The following is a 20,507-nucleotide window of genomic DNA, read 5'->3' on the forward strand; positions in this document are numbered from 1 at the left end:
AGGCTCGGAGCAAGCTGCCTCTTCGGGACGCGCGCGGGGTGTGTATGTGCTTACCAGGGCGCAGTCGGGGGTTGCTGACTGCGGACCAGAGCCCAAGTCCGCAGGCGTCGTCGTCCGGTAGAGCCTCGATCGTCCGGCCCAGTGCCAGCTGTCTCCGGCCGGTTCTGGCGCCTGGCTGGCCTCGACGGGTTCGGTCTGCTGTGCGATACAACTAATGAGTAGTAGACGACTGGGCCGGCCATGCTCCTGCTGCTCGGGACTGAGGGGCCCGTCCGGCTTCTCGGAGACCGACTGACTTCTTAAACCGGGCCTCTTTGTAAAGCAGGCCTTGCCCTTTCCAAGGCCGCCAAGCACACGCATCGAAGAGGGGTCAAGAGGGGCTGAAGAGGAGCCGTCCATCCGTCCATCATCGAGGCCGACCACGACGGCCTGCGCGTCCGGGGCCTCGGCTCGTAATTCTCCACATCACTAGCTGCCGCCAACAAGATCCCAGAGACGTGTCTCGGGTCGCACGCCAAGTATGCGAGTTGGTGGTGGAGATGCTGCTGACCTTGCAAGTTTAGTAATAGTATGCTAATGTAACACATGAACAATATCCGGTCAACGCTTCATGATCCGACCAGGCTTTCCTCTACCACTCCTCGTTGGCTCCATTCTCCCCACGTCCACCCAACTAAATCAGCTGTGGATTGAGCTGTAGTTCCTTCGCGGGTTGCCTATCCCCCCCGGTCGAAGCAGCGGTTGGTTTTCCCTCGCAATGGCTCGCTCCTCCCGCTCCTGCATGTGGTCCAGGTCCTCTTCCGTCTCGGCATAGCGCTCAGGGTGCCCTGTGAACGGCCCCGGCAGCCCACGCTCCCAGCCTTCAGAGTAGGTCCGGCTCGCGGCGGGTCGGCGCGGGAGGCTCGAGTGTTCCACTGGTGAGCGCGGCACGCTTGCCGAGAAATCGCCGCCGCAGCCCTCGCGCCGGCGTGCTGCAATTTCATAGTAGATGCCGAGGGCCAGGACCGTGCCTTGCATAGTGGCCGTTATCAGGTAGATGACCCAAGTGCTCCAGCCGGCCGACCCCAGCCTCGCATACAGACTGGCCGCAAAGAGAAACCCGCCTGGCGTCTGGATGCACATCATCGGAATGCTGAGGCTCCCAACGTGCTTGAGTTGATACGTCGTCCAGATCTGAGGCACGTACTGGATGGCCGCGAGGACGGTGGCCATGACGCCTAGGACGTTTGCCCAGGCCGTCAGGTGGCTAGGCACGGCAATGGCAAAGACGCCGGTCACAATGACGACAGCCAAGCCATGCAGAACACACAAAAGACCGACCATGACGGCTGTTTGCCATCGAGGCGACTCCCCGCCCAAGTCTTCCTGGGGCACATTGGCTTCTCGGTAGCGGAAAAAAATGAGGAAGAGGACGAGGCTGGTAGCCGGTCAGCAAGGGCTGCGCACACGGCACCGCGTTGGGCACGTACATGAGAGTAAAGCAAAGCCACTGCACGCCGAGTTGGGCGACGCCAAGTAGTCCTGCGGCGCACTCAAAGGTCCCCACCTCCTTGCAGCAGCCGATGGCGGCGCGCGACGGTGGGACGGTGAGGATGTTTGCGAAGCCGGCCGTTGCGGAAGTTGTGCCGAGGAGGACAAAGTAGGGTGAGATGCCCTCAGATGTCCCCCTGGAGATGATGCGGTAGTGCTGGGGAAGGTAGGAGATCAAGAGTCCGAGGAGGATGAGGCTGCACCGCAGTCAGCAAGGCCATATGTGCCAGCTCCATGGAAGAATGCCGCACATGGAGATGACGAGCTCGAGATACGACGGCGACTTGAGCTTCTCGCACTGCACGCTGGCCGACTCCCAAAAGTCCATGGCGGGAGGGCGAATGCTGTATTCCGGGGTGGAGCTGCTCGGTGGAGATGCTTGCGCGTGAACGAAGCTGGCGGCGGCACCTGCGGATGCAAAGAAGCGAAGAGGAAGCGGCAGATGCTACGCAGCACGAGGTGTACAATCCGTCGTATGTGGATTGATTGATGAGAGGCCGGCCGGCCGAGAAGAAGAGCAAAGAGGGGATATGAGGACTAGACGATCGGCATGATGCTCGACGGGTGGGAGGGGGCTCGGGGACGACGGGACTAGTTGGGAAAGCTTAACGAGGTGCTTCTGGTTCGCGTCGAGGATGCAAGCGGTCTGCACTGGAGTGGCAGCAGCGCGGGGAGCAGAGGCAGCGCGCGACTTGCGAGGGCTGATGAGAGTCGGGAGTGTGTTGGAGTTTGACGAGGGACCTCGGGCGGGAGAGCGAGCGAGCGCAGCAGAGGAGGAGCACACCTGGTTGCCCTGCAGTCAGCGCAGCCTGGGTAGGCACGTTAGCGGCCGCAGCGAGGTCAGGTGAGTGCCGATAGCGGCGGACTTGGCCTGTGAGTCGCATAATGCCGGGGTCAGGGCAAAAGGGTACATGGGAATGCGGTGCCTGCTTTAGCAGATAGCGTGCTTTCGCCAGGTACTCGCCTGCTAGCGCCAACTGATGACGTGCGCTCAGCCAGAGGACGGCACCTGGAATGGAACTGTGCACAGTGTGCAAAGGATGCTACCTGTATCCGTACCTTGGTTGTAATAAGGTGGTGAGAGGTACCTGTGGGCACGGTGCACATACTTCCGCTGTGGTTCTCCCGAGCCCGGCACAACTCCAAGCAGGTACTTCCTAATACACATTTGCCCTCTCCTTTTACCACCCGTTTGACCGTCCCGTCTCCAACCCTCTGGCCGCTGCATCTCCACGCGACAATCTGTCGAGTCATCGTTGAGCGACGTTGTCGGCAACGGATAAGCTGGCTTGTGGCGTGACCGGCAGTCTGACCCGAGGTCTCGCGAGAATTTAACAGTCCTCGACGTACTCTTCGTACGGAACTTGAAATGGAATAAAAATCAAGCCCGCTGCTTGCCGTCATCGTCGTGAGATCAACAAAGCCAATGCCCATGACCACAGTCCATGGAGTCAGGAGACACCGTCGACAAAACGACGGGCGCTGCCCCCGGTGAGCAGGACAAGCCTCACCGCACACCACCAGATGTCAAGCTCCTTGCTCAAAGGCCTCTCCTAAGCAAGACGCCGCCATCGACTCGCCGACACGGCCATGGCGAGGCCCAGCGTTCCTTTTACTCATCGGCGCAGTGGACTGCCGATGGAACGACTGTCGTCGTCGGCTCGTCAGACAATACAGTCTCCTCCATTGTCCTTCCAGCCGACCTCTTGCAATATCCCCATCGAGAGCTTCAACTGGAGCCTCAGTCGACAACGAAGCTGCCCGAACCCACGCAGGTCATCGCTACTGCTCCATTCTTCTCTCTAGCCGAGTCGTCCACGCAGACGTATCTCGTCGGCTGCCGCGATCATCCCTTGCATCTCAACCACGCCTTCCCTAGCCATGAGCATCCAGCCCCGCTGGCCGCGTACAAGCTGATCAAGGCCGAGACCGAGGCATTTATCACCCCAGCCTCCCTCCTGTGGCACGGCTCGGGCTCTCACTTCCTGTGCGGCTCGGCCAATCGACTGGACTACTTCGACGTGTCCCGGCATGGTTCCGACGGCCCCGTCCTGGCGGTGCCGACAATACCGTCGAGGCGCCACATTGCCAAAGGAAGTGGCGTTGGCATGAAGGGAACCGTGGCTGCGCTGGCTGCGCCGTCGCAAGATGCCAACAACCAAACCCTTGTGGCTGCCGGCACCCGGACCCGATGGATTGGGCTGTACGACCTCCACCGCACAAATCACGCCGTTGCAAACTGGGGAATTGCTCACGCTGGGAAAGTTAACGCCGACTTCGACTTTGACCATTACGGTCAAGGAATCGTGCAGCTCGTGTGGAGTCTATGTGGACGGTACCTCATCGTCAACGAACGACAGTCAAGCAACCTCCTCATCTACGATATCCGCGGCTCAGGAAAGCTCCTCGCCGCCTTGAGCGGCCGCAAGGCCAAGTCTCAGCAGCGGCTGGCCTGCGACGTGTATCAAGGTGACACGGGTGGGAATGCCGCCTTTGAGGTCTGGGCCGGGTCCGATGACGGCTCGGTCCTCGTATGGGAAGATGTGGGCAACCAGCTCGGCCTTGTACGGCCCTCGTGGAGTTGGAAGGCACATGATTCCCCTGTCGGAAGTATGACGCTGCACAGCTGTGGCTCGGTGGCTGCCACGTGCTCCGGCGCCTGGGAGCACGCTTCGGATCGCGCGGTCGAGAACTTCGGAACGGGCCGACAACCTTGCGGTGGCAGCAGAACACTAGACGAGTCATCTCTCAAAATATGGTCAATCGGGACACAGGAGTCATCGTCGTATTGATCCTACTGGCCTCTCCGGGGCTTGGCAGCCATCGCGGTCGGTCTGCTCGGACATTGGCTGCGGCAGGCGACGTGAATGTTTCAAAGTGGTTGGCGCAAATGCAAATGCTGAAGCCAGGATGGAGGGTGGGCGGTGCAATCGTCTTGGACTTCCAAGTCTCTGTCAGCCTTGTCCGCTGTGCCACGGCGAGGAAGCAAGTGACGTGGCGACCATTACCGGCTGAGCACGCGGCCAACACAACATCGAAGCATACCTTCAGCACTGTTCTCGGCCGTCAGTAAGGCAGACGCGCGAAGTCTATGCGTTCTGAACGCCAGCTGAATATATCTGAGTGGCTCAACGCTATACCCTTGCCAGTGGACAAATCAGTGTCGGAACCAACAGCGGCTATGCAACAAGCCAACCGCAGCTGCGTTGCTTCACGCGCTTCGGCATTCGCGCCGACTTGTGTTTCTGCCTGAACGAGATGATTTCCAGCCCACTCATTGGCGAGGTCCTGCGAAGCGACTGTTGGCAATATTGAATTTTGGCATAGTGCTGCACTGCTGACGTATCCGTCTCTGCACGCAGACTTGGACTGAGCGCTGTACGCTTAACAGGGGAGCGAACAAGCCGTATTGCACCGTGCAATCTCCGGTGTCGTGCCGTGTTCGCTACTTGAAGGATCGCACGCGGCGACCGAGCGTATCTCAACCCGTCCCCGGGATCTAGAGCTGGGGTCACGCGCCGGGAATGTACTCGTCCTTCAACGCGAGGCCAGCTGTGACAAACGCGGAGACGAGTCGGCCAGAGCGGCAGCCGTCCTGCTGCGGCGCGTTGCCTTGGGGCGAGTATATAAGGTGGGGGATGTATGCCTCTTGATCTGTAGAATCTTATCGACGACCAAAGGCACTTTTGTTTCTGGAAGTTATTCCTTGATATTGTTCTATCTGTTGACCATGAGGAAACCGACACTCATAAACGCCGTCGCCGTGGCAATGGCCGGTGTCGCGGCCGCCTTCCCCGGCATGGACCAAACTCTGGCCGAGATTGAGAAACGTCAAGGACCGTTATCGACATCTCTGATTGGAGATCTCGCAGAGCTCGCGGACAAGGACCTGGGCGCCACGGGCAGGGCCATCAAGAACATCCTCACGGGCAGAGAGAGCGGGCAGAGAGAGCGGGCAGAGTCTGTCGGGAAGGGTCAATTCGGTCCCGCCCAAAGGGTCGACCGCCTGCGCCAAAGACAAGTGCTGTATCTGGAAATACATTGCCGACGAAATGCACGCCGCCATGGCTGGGTCGGCAGAACGCTGCAACGACTTTGCCCGCCAGGCCGTACGCATGGGCTTCCACGATGCGGGCACATGGTCCAAGAGCACGGGCAAGAAGAGCGGCGCGGACGGTTCGATTCTCCTGGTGCGCGAGTGCGACGAGCGTCGGGAGAACAAGGGCTTGTTGGAGATTTGCGCCCAGATGAGGATCTGGTTCGACAAACACAAGGAGTTCGGCATCGGCATGGCCGATTTGATCCAGTTCGGGGCCACGGTTGGCACCGTCAGTTGCCCCCTCGGGCCCCGCATCCGATCTTTTATCGGGCGCAAGGACAGCAAGGAGCCCTCGCCCAAGGGACTCTTGCCGGGGCCCTCTGCCAGCGCCGACACGCTGATTTCCATGTTTGAGGACAAGACAATCAGCCCGGCCGGGCTTGCGGCCCTGACCGGCGCACACACAACGAGCCAGCAGCGCAATATGCAGCCTGACCCGGCGGGTGACCCACAAGACAGCACGCCGGGCGTGTGGGACACGCTGTACTGCCGAGAGACGACGAGCAAGGACGCGCCCAAGAGGGTGCTGAAGCTGCAGAGCGACATGAACCTGGCCAACGACACGCACACGCGCGGAACGTGGCGGTCGTTTAGCAGCGCCTTTATCGGACAGATCAAGTGGAACCAGGTGCGTTTTCCCCCGTCGGCGGTCCGGCTGGACGGAGTGGCTGACATTTCCCGCCCAGGCATACTCGAGGGAACACGTGCGGCTCAGCCTGCTGGGCGTGTATAACATCAACGAGCTGACCGAGTGCACCAAGGCGCTGCCCAACTTTATGGGGTCGTTTGACAGCCCGGTCAAGAAGCAGCTGCAGGACTTTTTGAGGGGCGGACGGGACTCTATAGCGACGGACGCGCTGCTACACAGGGACAAGCTCCCGGGGCCTTCGGGGCTCGTGGGTATCTCTCGCGACGACATGTTGACGAACTTTTTTCCCTTGCGGATGGGTATAATAGAGAAAGCAGGCGGGTCGAAGGGGCAGACCTGGGCAAGTTTTCTTGTGGCGCGGGCTCACGACCGCGACCTTTTCATGGTAATGTTTCACGACTCTCGAGCGACGCCGCATTAGACCTGGCGGACACTGGTCTTCTTACCCTCTCAAGTCTGCACGCACGGAGTACACCTGGAGCAAGGGGGAACATACGATAGACAACGCTTGAACGCTCAAGGTGTTTTTGCGGAAAGAGGGGGAGTAGCTTGCCGGTGACGGCTGATGTCGACGGACGGGCAAGGTCGGCCGACGAGCGGGACACGCCTCGGGGCTCGTTACGGCGTTGAGGCTCTTTGCTCGGTACCAGATCCCTATTAATACTTTGTTTAATACCCGCATCTCCTCGCAGACGACCCTGTCCCTTTGTGTTTGTCAGGGCGGCCCGAGCTAACCAACAACATTGACCGATGCAACACAGCCAGCCACAGCCGGGCTCGGCGTTCCAAGATGTCTGCTTCGGGAGGGTGGAGGGATGCGAGAAAGCGGGTCTTCTTCCATGCCATGCCACGAGTCGATCGACCGACCAGGTAATCCATCTCTACTGCAGATCCATTGTGTCTGCAGCCTGTCTCGCGCCCCGTCTGCACAGTACAATATTGACTGTCATAAGGTGGCAGCGTAGGCAAAGGGGTGGAGCAGCCCGCCGGCGCCGAATCGCCCCGGCGCCCCCGCGCCGCCAAATGACGGACCTTGACGGCAGCAAGTTACCCAGAGCCCCCACCAGGCTCTCGCCCACTCCACAAGCGTGTCATGGGTATTGATGTCTTGTTGACTCTGCCTGTCTCATCTAGCCCTGCTCTCTTGGTCATGCTTCTCTGCCAGAGCGTCGCCATGTGCATTAAAGTCCTCTCGCGACCAACGCGAATGGCTGGCATAATCCCGCTATAGACAACCCACCGCTATCCCCGTGCACGCAAAGACGCGAACCTCTGCAAGCCTGGATATCTCTCGCAAGCATCCAACGCCGGCAATTGCCATGTTTTGTTGTTTCAAAGACTGCAGACCATGCTGCCCCAAATCATATCGACCACTAATCACTTTCCAAAAGTACCCGAGCGTCGACAAAGGGTATCGTTACGCAAAGCCTCCCGGGAGACCGTCGCATGCTGGTGTCGGACACTCACCATCTTCAACTGCCCTTGGTGTCATCATATCCACATCAAGTTGCGGCGTTGTCTGCGATTCTGCTGCCACAGGGCTCCCCCTCCGCTCCGGCGCGGTCCGCGGTACGAGCTTGCGCTGTCGTCGGTGGCCAGTGTCGCGTTGTCATTCTCTGGGGACGCTGCTCGCGTCGTCCTCACGCCCGGGGACAGGCCGTCGACTCCTCTTGTCAGCGGCACCTGATCGAGTTCCAAATCTCGAGGGGGCCCTCTGGGCTTCCCAGCGCCATTCGGAGGCGCGCCGTCGCTGAGAAACTTGGGCTGCGGCGCGGCCGAGTTGTCACTGTCCGGCGCTGCGGCCAGATTGGAAGACCCCAGCGGACGATGCCTCATTGCTCCTGTTTCCGGACCAGCTGACTGCGACGATGGCAGAGGCTCAAAATGATGGCGTGCATCGGCCATGGGGCTGCGAACGAGTTAGATGATAGCAGGAGGCTCGACGAGGCCACTCACCTGATGTAGCGCGTGTCCTGACCAGGCCCGCGCCCGTGGCCCCTTTTCCGTCGAAACAGCATGATACAAAGGCCAAGCAGAAGCACCAAGGCAGCGACGCCGCCAATGGTCCCTCCCACAATGGCGGCTGTGTTGGGCGAGCGGGCGTCCTTGGGTGGCGCGCCTGCTTCGGCGGCGGCGGATGGCACGGCTGGGCTCAGACTGCTTGCCTGGCCCGGATCCGACTTGGCGCCCGAGGCCGACGAGGAGAGGGTGCCGATGACGACGGGCGTGGCCAGAGGCGTGGGCGTCGCGGTGAGGGCGAGGGTGACGTGGCTCACGTCGAGGGGGTCGCGGCCGGGAGCCGTCGAGGCCACGTCGGTGGCGAGGTGCGAGGCAGAGCCGCAGCCGTACTGATAGAAGCCGCCGTCAAACGAGTTGCGGTAGCAGACGTCGCCGCCCTGGCAGGTGAAGACGTATGGGTCCCTGAGGGTCTGGGGACTGCTGTTCTTGTCGACGCAGCCGGTGAAGATGCCGCGGGTGCACTCATGGCCATCGGGACAGCAGCCCATGACTCCATGCTGGACGTCGACGGCGCAGTGCGAACCTTCGGTACAGGTCGCCGGCAGCGCGGGGTTTCCTCCTATGTACCCGCAGACGGTGTTGTACGAGTCGCGCTCACGGAGCCGGGCAGGCCGCGTCGGGGCCGGAGTGGCAGCCAGGGGCGAGGGCCTGGCACTGAGCGTCGGCATCGGAAGGCTTCTCGACTCTCGAGGGGGCAACTCTCGAGGGAGCACATGGGCCGAGGAGAGGCGCAGGACGGCGGCGAGAACGAGAAGGGCGGCTGGGGGAGGCAGTCGGATGAAGAAGCAGTTGGGAACCATGGCGAAAGGCGTGTATTGTCGATGACGCGGGAGGAACAAAGGAACGAGGGGGAAACTATGGGGATATCCAAGTATGTTCCAAAGGAGACGGCGCGCATGCTCGTCTCTTTGTCGTCGGGGTCGTTGTCGGCCTGTCTGTTGGTCCAGCCTGTGAGAAGAAGACGGCAGATGGGGAGAAACGGGGAGAGAGGGGAGGTAGAGGAGGAGCCAAGGAGCAGTGATGGGGATGCGAGAAGAGGGCAAGGGCATGTCAGTTGTCCGTGGGTCGAGGCTCACCGGGAAACTGGCCTCGCCGTGCTCGACTATCGTTTCCCCTTCTTGTCTGCGCTCGCACGCAGGTGTCGATGGGGTGAAAGGGAAGAGGGAAAAAACGGGTGCACGCCCCCGGGGGGCTTCCCGACATTTTTATCGTTCAAGAGCGATAAGGCAGCGTCGTAACGATGCTACGGTACTTGGTGCATGCGGCATCAGGCACAGATGCTTACACGGAGGTTGGGGGCGTCTCCTTGCCGGTGCCCCCTGTCCGTCGAGGAGGCCTCGGGGCGGGCACGGCTCTGGGATCGCCTTGCAGGCCCCTACTGTACTGTACAGAAAACACGTTCCATCCAGCCTCGCGTATTCGTACTGTAAATCCTGCAGAAACGGCCTCGTCTGGTTGCCACGGCGCCGGGATGTAGGGCCCCGTGTTGGTGGTTCTTCGGGGCCCTTGTCGTCGCTTTTCAGGGCCCTTGTCGTCGCTTTCCAGCGCACTCACCATGTGGTTGTGCATCTTTAGTGCATGTCCACTAACGCTGCCTAGTGCAAGCCACCGTGTCTCACCCCCCTTTGCTTTTTTTCTTCGTGCACAATGAATCGTGGGGGCTGGAACAAAAGATGCCATGCTCGTTCGTGTGCACAACGCAAGGCGACATTTGAGCTTGAATTTTCTCCCGCTCCGCAGGTGGGACACTGGCAAATTATTGCCATGCTTTCCCTGCAGTTCACACGGAACATCCCGCAATACGAAGGCTAATCAGCCACCGGCCTATCGCGCTCGATCCGTGCCGCGCCTTTACCATACCGAGGGCTGGCACGGCACGTAAGTGACGATGGAAAAGACGCCAGTTGGCACAGTGCCTGTGTCTCTGCAGACCTCCCTTGGACCTGTCACGGCTTTCTCAGGCATCAACAGATGTTCCACGGCTTGCGTATCTGCGCTCAGTCGTCATCCCGAGGCCAAGGCTCCCGTTCCTCCTTCCAATCCCCCAAAGCTTCCACCCCTTCTCTTCCAAATGGCCTTTTGCAACTCCCTGTTTCATATACCTGGACTGTCTTTGGAGCAGGTGTACCAAATCCAGGGACCCATCGTCATTGATCGATCCTTCAGGGCCAATGTCCAGCATGGCAGACGGTCCGATCATGTAAGTCGCCGACTCGAGCCTTGTTCTTGATGGTTCTGTCGGCAGATGAGTCCTGATTGCCATCCAAAGCGGAGTCTTCGGTGGCTATCACCCGCAACTACGTCGTTGGGCGGATTCGGCGGTGCATGGTTGGAGCGGGACTAATGTATCAAGATGGGGGTCGGTCGAATGCAGTTCGGGTGACGGTGATGCAATCAGGCCTTTGTCCTTGCTTAGCTGAGAGTCCACGCAAAGGACGAGGCCATGTATTTGCCCGCAAAGTCGGTGCTATCTTGCGGAAACAAGAAAACAAATGGCCAGAAGGGGGGAAGACAGATTAGTGAGGACGCGCAAATGCGCTTCTCTGTTGATGCAACCAGGCAGCGTGTAGAAGGTTGACTGATTCAACGAGGCCGTGATCGCAGGAGTCCTGCCTTTGAAGATGATACCTCTGCGTCATTTCGCCGCCCACTTAAGGAATACGTCGAGAATCGTTTGTAAAGAGAAGATAGTAGGGGTGCAAATTGATTTTTATTACACCCTGCCATTCCTCTAATAATCCGAGTTCGGTTCGCCTCCTTAGAGTCGCAGCATCAAGGCGGCCGAGCCGATCCCATACTTTACGTGATATCCTTCGCAATCCTCCGGCTCCTTGCCTCAACATCTGCCAACGTGGTTTACCACGTCTATTGTTGGTCTTGCAACTCGAGGTGGAAGGAACGGATGATCGAGTCCGTGTCGTCAATGGCAAGGGGGCGGATATCAGCCATGGCCTTGATCTTGGACGTCCTTGAATGTCATGTCAGCCATCGGTTGTTGAGGGGGATTATAGAGCCGGTAGACGTACAGCAGCTTAACCTGTTCATCAGTCATGCCTAGGCCAAGCTGCTCAACTCGGCTCCTGATAGCATTCCACCCAGTGAGTCTGGACATGAAATGGACATAACGCGACATTCCGAAATCGGCCGGATTGATGATTTCGTAGGTTGAGGGCGGTAAAGGAGTTAGCAACAAGGAGCCAAGAGCAGTCTAGCAAAGAGAAAAAAGTACTTACATCGTTGAGAATTGCCTTGGCGTGTATGCCGGCCTTGTGAGTAAATGCGCAGAAGCCTTTATGATAGTTAGCGACCTGATCTTGGAAGATTTCATACGATGTGTTGATGAAACGAATTGTTCGCCGCGACGGCGTAAGGCAAGTGGGCTCGGAGCGTATTGAGGTGGTAGCCGAGCGTCGCCTGGCATTACTTTGAAGAAGTTCGTGCCGAGAATGATGTAGAGGGAAGACAGGCTGAAGACAAAAATAAACGCACCTGTGATAGGCGAGTTGAACGGAATGTTGACCTAGATGTTCACATTAGGTACTGAATTTTTGAAGGCTTGACGAAGCTTGAGAAAGACATACCTGCACCGCCTCTGCGACGAGATCTTCGATCTCCTTGAGCTTGTGAAGCTTGTATCTCGAAGTGACGTAGTCGTGGCTACCGACGATCATGCGGGCCAGGAGGCCACCCAGGGGCTGGATGCATTAGCCGAACCATCAACCATAAGGTAGCCACGCTGTGCTTACCGTAATGCCATTCCTCTCGCCTTGGTTATTGGTTAGCTTTTAGCAGCGAAGATGATAACCCTGAGTATTAGAATGGCTACTTTACCTATACCGAGTACAGAGGTATCAATGTCTGTAATTTATTGATTAGTGCTTGCGGCTCAACGATTATGTATGGGGTGTGGCCCATGATGAAGGGATGGGGTTGCCAATAGCCAAGAAAAGGTATTTCGATAGATATAAGAATTCTTAGGACAGCGGTAAATCGGGGTTGAACTTACGAGTTGCTCCAGCTTCCAGAGCAGCGTGCGCATTGGCGATCGCGCAACCTGTGTCATTGTGGCTGCGTATGTAAGCGAAAACTGGTGCCCAATAACCGCCGGGGAGGCAAGGAATTTAACGCCGGCCCTGAAGACCGACGATAAAAAGCTTCGCTCTCAAGGGCGGAAAAAGGGGGCTTTCTCACAAGTGGGTCTCGATATCCGTAGAGACAACGCCTAAGAAAGTAAAGTTAGTGTTTCCAATAGGACTAAGCAAGAGATAATTAAATTGGGTTGAGCATACCTCGAAGCGTCCTAACTAGATCATAGACCTGGCGAGGCGTAGCACCTGTAAAGTATTAGCGGTGTCCTTTCCTCAAGCGCTTGGCACGATTCGGAACAGGCATAGAAGGATGGCTGAGAATTGACGACCAGGAGACGGCGCCACGACCTGCCTTGGATGGTAGACTCAAAAGGCCTTACTATCCCAGGCTATGCGCGACTCCGCACTCCTTCCAGTCACTCCTTGGGCACTTCCATAGAGACTCCAAGGCACGCCCAAGGCAGCGATATCATCGGAACAGAGGGGAAAGGGGATGCACGTACAGCCCACCGTGTCGGCGACTCCTACACGGTTGACCCCAGCATTATCCACCGCACGATATAATTGAAGTAGATCGACCAGGTCGGAGCGGAAAGAATCTTCAGAGGAGAACCGGACTTCGCAGCCTCGACTGTGAAAAGGGTTAGCTTTTGGGGCATCTTTCTGAGGCCGAAGTTGGCGATGGGAAAAAGAAAGAGGTGAGAGGAGATGGACGGGTAAAAGTAGAAAATGCTAGGTACCTCTTGATGTATTCGATGACCTCGAGAGCTTGCTTAGTGATGGCGACCATGTCCTTGCCATGAGAATGCTCTCTCAGGAAGCTGTCGCGATGTCAGTGGAGGCCGCCCGGGACCAGACGGGAGCTGGAGAGGGAAAGGGGACCGACCTGGAGGTGCCAATGACGACATCGACGCCGTGTACGCCGCAGTCGCACGCTTATATGGCTTAGCAAAACGTCAAAAGCCTCCCGCAATGTAAAACCCACCAAGTTTGGCATCCTAACTGGCGTTAGCTGAGAAAAAGATCTAGCTGATGAGGCAACTTACCTCGAGAGTGCACCTTGTGTCTGACCAGTTAATGGTTAGATAAGCGAAGTCGGGCAGCCAAAGTGAAGGTACTAACGGGTGAGGATCTTGGCCTGCGGAGTTGTCAGTAATTGCAGAGACAATGGCTGGCCGGATTGCTTGCCTTGAGGCCGAGCTTGGAGATGGCCTCGCAGTCGCGGCGAGATTGCTCCGAGGCAGCCGGGGATGTGAGCTCGATGTATTCAACACCGAAGTCGGAGAGAGCCGTGGCTCTGAGGGAACGATGTCAGTAGAGTCGACCGTGAGGGGGAAGCAGGTCGGCGCACATCTTGATCTTGGTCTCTGTTGGACAAACGAGTTAGTAACTTGGAGCATTTTGACGTGCTGGGCCCAATGGCATTACCGGTGTCGAAGAAAGCATTGGCGAATTGCTCGCCTTCTCGGAGCGTGCTCTCGATGATCTGGAACTTGTTTGTGTTGGAAAGGAAGTCGCCGACGGACTGGTAAGGGTTGGATCGCTTGGCCTCGCGCAGGGCCGCCGCCACTGTCGTCGCAGTGGGCTGGTCGTTGGAGCCGTCTGCTGCTGGATCGGAGCACATTGTCGCGGCGATTCGCAAGGAGTCGTGGGTTTTCGAGACGAGTCGGGGCCGATTGGACGAGAAGAGATGTCGGAGGAGGGAGAAGTGCTCTCGAAGTAGACACAAAAATTCCAAAAACGCTGCCTCGCCGTGGACGGAGGGGACTGGGGGGTGAGTCACTCACCAAAGCGGGGTAAAAACGCCCACGCCCCCTTTTCCACCGCCAATAAGAGAACCGTTTATGTAGCGCTTCTACGGATAGACGTGAAGATGATCTAAATATTTCCCCAAAATGGATAGATGCACGACCACTAAGACCACTATACCGATATCTTTTGGAATATCTGTCTGTTCTTTCCGAAGCTTTGCGCGTGTTTTTTTATTCGCTCTCGCACAGCATGTGTCGTGCCTTTTTCACACCGAAACCCAACAAAATTGGGCCAGCCCAGCGCCGTGGGGCAGTGGAGGCTCCCTAAATGACATATGCGCCAAGTTTGTATGGGCGAAGAATCTGTTCGCCCCCGCCCTTGCCATGCTCGCCTCAGTCATGTTGTGTCACGGAACTTGAGCAGGAACTTGAGCAGGGGCGCGCTGTATTCGTGGCCGCGGACAGCTACCGCTCAGGCTGGAAAAGGGGAACGAATTATTAATTATTAGCCGAGCGACACTTTCCACCACTGCCTTGGAAAGTCCAAGGCGTCGCGTTGCGAGCGAGTGACTTGCAATACGCCACGTACGCTGCTACTGATCAACCCCGCCAACGCGACTAGCGGACTCGGTCTACGCAGAGCATCCCGTGCCGCTGGGCTCTCTCTCAGCTGCAGACTCGTCCAACTTCCTCCCGTCAAGCAAAGAAGCAAAAAAAGAAATATTTACCCGCTGCGCCAGGCAAAAGAAGAAATCATGCGTGATCTGGGAATCGAACCCAGGGCTCCCCGACGCTGCTCGAATGGCAACGGAGAATTTTACCACTAAACCAATCACGCTGGTGAGCTCATGGTGAGCAAGCAAATGCTGGACCCGCTGTGATGACTGCTGTCGTTAATTGCGTACACGATGATTATGTCCTGTCATTCTTCCCGGATCCCAGTCAGGAGACTCCTTCTCCTGTTACCAGTGTCGCCAGTCGGCTCGCGGACATTGCTCCAGCAACCAAGGCACAGCCCCCGATTTCCATCGATGGATGGCTTCCATCGACTCCTGGTTTCGAAAGAGATGAGAAAGAAAAAGTCCAGGTGCACGGGGTTGGGCGACGCAAGTTGTAAATGCATCCATGACATATGTATGCCGCATCACCCAAACTTGGCGGGCGTGAATAGACAACCCTACCGTTTCCTAGATCCGGGGCTATAGGGAGCTTCTTCGAGTTTCGAAAGGACCTCGGCGGGACCCGAGGGCGCCGGGGTTGGCAAGGGCAACTACGTAACCTCTGCCAAACCTGCTGCTCCACGCAGCTAAAACAAGAGGCATTCCCCTATCCGTCAGAGACAAGACAAGGACAACGGTCCGATTCTTTCGTCTGATGCCAAAGGCGCCGCGCCTACTGCACACTGCACGTGGCAGACGGGAGTTATTCATGCCCTGCCTTGGCCATGTGCCTTGGCAGTGATGCACCGACCGACTTCAAACATTGGTCTAACCGTGCTTTCTTGCGCCAAGAAAGGTGAGGCACATTGCCATTTGGCGGATTGCTTAAATTTATAAGAGAAAGCAGCAGCACTCGTAGCGTTGTCCTCGGTCCGTCGACGGCTCCTATCCATGAATTAAGCCGAAGCCTTGGTTAGCGCCGCCTTGACGGCTGGTCAACTTACACCATGGTCCCGGATGCTGTCCATTTCCATATGTGAGGACATCGTCAGATCTCTGTCAATCCCGTCCAAGGAAGACGCTAAAGAATTGATTCAACCCCTAATTGTCGCTCGAACATGTTCGCCCATCCTGCGCCTCGTTTCACGTCGCCTGTAACGCCCCCCGTCTCACGGCGACACGGCCCTTCACCACTGTCTCCAGGGACAAAACCGACCCTGCGGGCCGTATGCAAATCGCCACCACAGCAACGTACCCGACTCAGCTGCTCAGAGGGAGTTCCGACTGGACAGGCCCTGCAACCGGCCATACTCGGCACCTGAGACAAGCCTGTCCCAAGTCTGCCGCGCCTCACTCCCGCCTGTCGTCCCATAACTTCTCAAGCCATTGATTGTGTGAGTTGGGGGGCTTTCCAAAGGGGTCCGAACCCGAACGAACTCGGACATGAGACGAAAGACGGCGTGGCGCGTCTGCCAGACAAGTATAAAAGAGATCGATGGCCCTAGAGCATTCCAGTCTTGATTCTAGAAGTCAGCATCCGTCCTTATCCTCTAAGCACTTCTCTCTCTCCTATACCAAAACAACCAGGCGTTGTCCCTCTCTTATTCTTTATTCTTTCCTTAACACCAGGCTTACGCCCGTCTTTCTTTGCACATAACCTTCCCACTACTCTCAAAGTTGCCCAACATGGTTCGCATCGCCGCCGCCGCCGCCCTTCTTGCCTGTGCGTCATCACCATCTTTCCACGCTTCTCTTGTCCCAGTGCCCAACTAACATAAGAACCAGTCGCTGCCTCTGCTCTGGCCGGTAATCAGGGCCAAGCCGCCAACAACGCCGTCAACCAAGCGCAGGGCGGCGCTGCAGGTGCCGCAGGGAATGCCAATGGAAATGGCGCAACCGCTGGAGCTGGTGGAACTGCAAGCAAGACCCCGGCGGTCGATGCACGCATCAAGGAGTTGACGGATCTTCAGAAAAAGAAGGAGCAGGATGCAGTGCAGGCGGAGGCGAGCGGGAACCAAGGCCTCGCCGACGCGTTGAGGACGCAGAAGAATGGTGCAATTGCGCAGCAGCTCACCAACCTCCAGCAAGCGCAGAAGGCCGCGAATTAATAGGAGTAACAAGACCTTCGCTGGAAGGGTCAAGGGGGCTTGAATCGCGGTGAAACAGGGGACTGCCAGGTCACTGTAACTCAAGACTAGATACCTCTGAAGGCCTTGCATTGTCTGGCCGTAGGGAGTGAAATTTTCTAAACCCCTTGACTCTTTCAGACATTAGCTGAACAGAACGCTGTCTTCAGTCTGTTTTGATCAAGCATCCATTTTCCAGTTTGCATTTGCTCACATCTCTGGACTCACGCGAAATGGAAACCTTGCAAACGAAGTATTGAGGCGACAAATATCCGATGTTACAGGCGAGATTACGTTTAGGGCATGGAATAGGCGTATATAATGCTGGTCTTGTCACCTCCGTCCCTATATGCCTTTTTTGTCCAGTATAACCTTGCTCTTTCTGACAATACACGTACGATTGATCAGTCCCAACACTACCGGCCTGCTCACACTAATTGAAACCCCTTGTTCCTCGGGGTCGGGAATAGCCCGTAGGCATCGAGTGCCTGAACATAGTAGTGCCGGGTAGACTTTAAAAGTAGGCGCCCGTGGCTACCCATAGGCCGCCTAATTTTTTCAGTCTAGTCTATAGGTAGAAATAGGTTTTAAGCTAAAAGACTATATTTACCTATAGGTTATTAATATATACTTTAGATAAAGCTAGGTACCTAGACTAGCCTAAAATAACTTAGTAGATTCTTATTTAAAGTTACTTTTAGTTAAGCGAATTTATAAAGATTAGAGAACTAGAAGTCTAGTACTAATTAATTATACTAATTATCTCCTTATCTCTAACTTAGAGCTAGGATATTTTTAGCTTCTTTTACTCTTAACTTTCTACCCTTATACTTCCCGCCGGCTAAGATAAGCTTAAGCCTATCTATAGTTATTATAGGCTTTTCTATACTTAATAATTATAGTAATTCTTTAAATATTTTATCCTTATTAGCCTTATTATCTAAGGGGACTTTATAGATCTTTTTAATTATTTAAGGCTATTTATAGTTAGAATTATCTTTATTTTTACTCCCCTTACTATTAATCTCTATAGTAGTAGTTTTCTTCTTTTACTATACCTTCGATTATCGTTACTCTTTTAACTACTTTTACTTCTTATTAAAATTATCTCTTTAAGCTTAAACTTTATAAGTACGCGCTTCTTTAATCTTTACTAGTTACGTGCTTTATAAAAGCTTTTATTTTTCGACTCTCGATAGATTAGAAAAGTTACGCTAAGAGGTAGAACTATACGCTAAAGGAAAAAGGTTAATATAAATAATTAATATAATAACTTTTAATAAGGTATATATACTAGCTTTATTTTAGACTAAGAAAGATTAGTCTTATTTCCTAAGGATATTAATAATATCCTTAAGAGTAGTAATATCTTTCTATTAAATTATAACTCTTTTAGCTATAATAGCTAGCTATCTTATTACTATTTATAGTCGCTAATTAGTATAATAATTAGTATAATAATTATATTAACTTACCTTAGAATATAGTAGCTAGTATACTCTTTACTAACTCTTAGATAGCTACTAATACTACCTTTTAGATATAAAGGCTAGGAGTAATATCTTATATAACCCTTTAAATAAAGTAGGCGAATAAGGCGTAAGGGATAAGTAAATTAGGAATTTACTAGAATTTTCGAATTTCGCGTAAAGTAATAGCTAATATTAAAATTAATAGATAATCTAAGAAAGAAATATACTTAAGTCTTATTACGTTTAAGTAAGAAAAGATAAATAAAGACTTACTACTTAGCTTAAATCTTTATTTACGCTTAATAATACTTACTAGCTTAACTAATTTCCCCTTACCTTTACTATTAGTTTTTCCGCTAGTATTTATATTCTAGCTAAGGAGAGTCTTTCCGCTAGTTAGCTAGCTAAAAACCGGCCGCGTACTATAAGACTAAAAGTAAGATTACTATAAATAATTAATATATTAATATAAAGCTATTTATATATAAATAGTATACTAACCTTAAAGGCTTAGCGGTTATAAGCGAGTATATATTTATTAAGGAGGGAGAAAAAAAAAGAAAGGTTATAATAATATAAGCTAGTAGTAATAAGCTTCTTAGCTAATTAAAATATAGTTATCTAGTTATAAAGATCTACTAACCTAATTAATTTCTAGTAAAAAGTAGGTTTATATAAAGTAAAGATTTAGTCTTCGTTTAGCATTAGGAATTTTTATTTTACTTTTAATACCTATATTAATACTATATATTAAATAGTAAGTAATATCTCTCTCTATTTTATATAATACTCTAGCTAATAATTTTAGATATTTTCGTATTTCTTAGCTCTCTTCTTTATAGATAATTAAAAGCAACGGCGATATAATAAGAGTTCTTAAATACTCCTCTTTACTTTATACTAATCTTTATACTAATCTATAATAGGCCGTCCGCTTAGTACGCCTTTAAAAAAATAAAAGGCAGAAGATACCTTATTAATAAGTATAAATATAAAGAAAGCACGCGATCGCGTTACTAAGATAACTAATAATAAGAAAGTCTTTAAAAAGGCTAAGAATATAATATATTAGGCTATTATTGTCGCGAAGCGTGGCCTGATTTCGCAGTTCTCGGAGATATCCCTTGGCACGAGGGACCAAGGAAGCTAAAAAACACCCGGTGTGGAAGAAGGAAGAAGGAGCTAAAAAGAGGTGCAGAAAGGAGGGTAGGGGCATAAGGGGAAGCAGAAGTGGCGATGGCTTCCTATAGAGGTGGCGAGAGATAAGACGGATGTGCCGGCAACGGCTAGAAAGGAAAGGAAAAACCGGCAAAAAGCTCGGTAGTTAAAAGGACATTAGTGGCTTCTTTAAGCAGGATCTTCTTTGTTAATTGAGATGCTAGACGGGTATAAAGAGGGGCGTTAGATAGAGGAAAGAAGGACAATTAAGGCAATACAACAATCACTCCCCTACCTTTATTGCTGCCCCCGTAAGAATCAAATCCCTCTGCCCTGCCTGTCCGACCCCTTACTTCTAATTTCACCTTCGTGCATTTTTATATACTTCTCGTATCTCTCTTCGCGAGAGTTATAAGCCCGGGAGGAATAGTATTCTTATACCTTCCGGCTACTATAAAAGGCACCTTTCTTGCATCCCTCGTAGCTTTATTTTACCCCTCTTACTAGAAAAGCCGATTTTTAACCGACTTTTCTACCTTTCCCCGCAATAATAACGAAAATCGACTCCTCTACCGTCCCTACGGTCCGTAGGACGATTCTTATAGAGCCCTAAGATTAGGATAAGTAGGTAAAGGAGCTACGGGCTCGGGTAGATAGAACCATCTATAATTTAGTCTTTTCTAATAAGCAGGACCCTCTCGAGCCCCCTCTTCGTCCTAGGGCGACGGACTTTATAGAGGGAGCTACCCTCTTCTCCGAGCTAACCTCTACATAACAGAGAGCTTTTTCTGCTGCCTTAGGCGACTACGAGAGTCACCGGAAGGAATACCTCTACGAAACGAAGCTATTAACGGCTGCTCGTACGGCGATAACGGAATCCGTTAGTGCCGCAAAGCTAATCACTCTTCGAGAAGAAGAGACTCCTAGGCAGTGGCTTTTAAAGCTCGAGACCTCGA

The 20,507-nt window shown here is 53.7% G+C and overlaps 6 protein-coding genes and 1 non-coding gene across 7 annotated transcripts; 3 read left to right on the forward strand and 4 right to left on the reverse strand.

Moving 5' to 3' along the window:
• Positions 1-678: 678 nt before the first annotated feature.
• Positions 679-1,858, reverse strand: HRG_01983 (PQ loop repeat domain-containing protein; the record flags this gene model as incomplete). The annotated part of the gene is made up of 3 exons (XM_044860454.1): positions 679-1,417; positions 1,470-1,727; positions 1,782-1,858. 3 exons carry the CDS (start codon positions 1,856-1,858, stop codon positions 679-681), a joined length of 1,074 nt encoding a protein of 357 aa, XP_044724087.1.
• A 1,117-nt stretch (positions 1,859-2,975) lies between these two features.
• Positions 2,976-4,322, forward strand: HRG_01984 (uncharacterized protein; the record flags this gene model as incomplete). Its single annotated transcript, XM_044860455.1, has 1 exon — positions 2,976-4,322. The coding sequence occupies one exon, from the start codon at positions 2,976-2,978 to the stop codon at positions 4,320-4,322; it is 1,347 nt and encodes a 448-aa protein (XP_044724088.1).
• Positions 4,323-5,260: 938 nt separating this feature from the next.
• HRG_01985 (peroxidase domain-containing protein) lies at positions 5,261-6,699 on the forward strand (the record flags this gene model as incomplete). The annotated part of the gene is made up of 3 exons (XM_044860456.1): positions 5,261-5,504; positions 5,548-6,257; positions 6,316-6,699. 3 exons carry the CDS (start codon positions 5,261-5,263, stop codon positions 6,697-6,699), a joined length of 1,338 nt encoding a protein of 445 aa, XP_044724089.1.
• A 1,070-nt stretch (positions 6,700-7,769) lies between these two features.
• HRG_01986 (uncharacterized protein) lies at positions 7,770-9,097 on the reverse strand (the record flags this gene model as incomplete). The annotated part of the gene is made up of 2 exons (XM_044860457.1): positions 7,770-8,187; positions 8,235-9,097. 2 exons carry the CDS (start codon positions 9,095-9,097, stop codon positions 7,770-7,772), a joined length of 1,281 nt encoding a protein of 426 aa, XP_044724090.1.
• Positions 9,098-11,162: 2,065 nt separating this feature from the next.
• On the reverse strand, positions 11,163-14,009 carry HRG_01987 (HMGL-like domain-containing protein; the record flags this gene model as incomplete). Its single annotated transcript, XM_044860458.1, has 18 exons — positions 11,163-11,265; positions 11,324-11,334; positions 11,531-11,586; positions 11,787-11,817; positions 11,879-11,992; positions 12,044-12,063; positions 12,129-12,155; positions 12,304-12,365; positions 12,489-12,519; positions 12,587-12,631; positions 12,889-13,016; positions 13,126-13,206; positions 13,272-13,320; positions 13,371-13,383; positions 13,432-13,451; positions 13,552-13,682; positions 13,737-13,752; positions 13,814-14,009. 18 exons carry the CDS (start codon positions 14,007-14,009, stop codon positions 11,163-11,165), a joined length of 1,134 nt encoding a protein of 377 aa, XP_044724091.1.
• An 883-nt stretch (positions 14,010-14,892) lies between these two features.
• On the reverse strand, positions 14,893-14,974 carry HRG_12061. Its single transcript has one exon. It is a non-coding gene; the product is annotated as a tRNA-Gly (tRNA).
• A 1,507-nt stretch (positions 14,975-16,481) lies between these two features.
• On the forward strand, positions 16,482-16,903 carry HRG_01988 (uncharacterized protein; the record flags this gene model as incomplete). Its single annotated transcript, XM_044860459.1, has 2 exons — positions 16,482-16,518; positions 16,581-16,903. 2 exons carry the CDS (start codon positions 16,482-16,484, stop codon positions 16,901-16,903), a joined length of 360 nt encoding a protein of 119 aa, XP_044724092.1.
• Between the last annotated feature and the right edge of the window lie 3,604 nt (positions 16,904-20,507).

Source organism: Hirsutella rhossiliensis (genome assembly GCF_020360975.1).
Source record: "Hirsutella rhossiliensis strain HR02 chromosome Unknown scaffold00002, whole genome shotgun sequence".
Lineage (NCBI taxonomy): Eukaryota > Fungi > Ascomycota > Sordariomycetes > Hypocreales > Ophiocordycipitaceae > Hirsutella > Hirsutella rhossiliensis.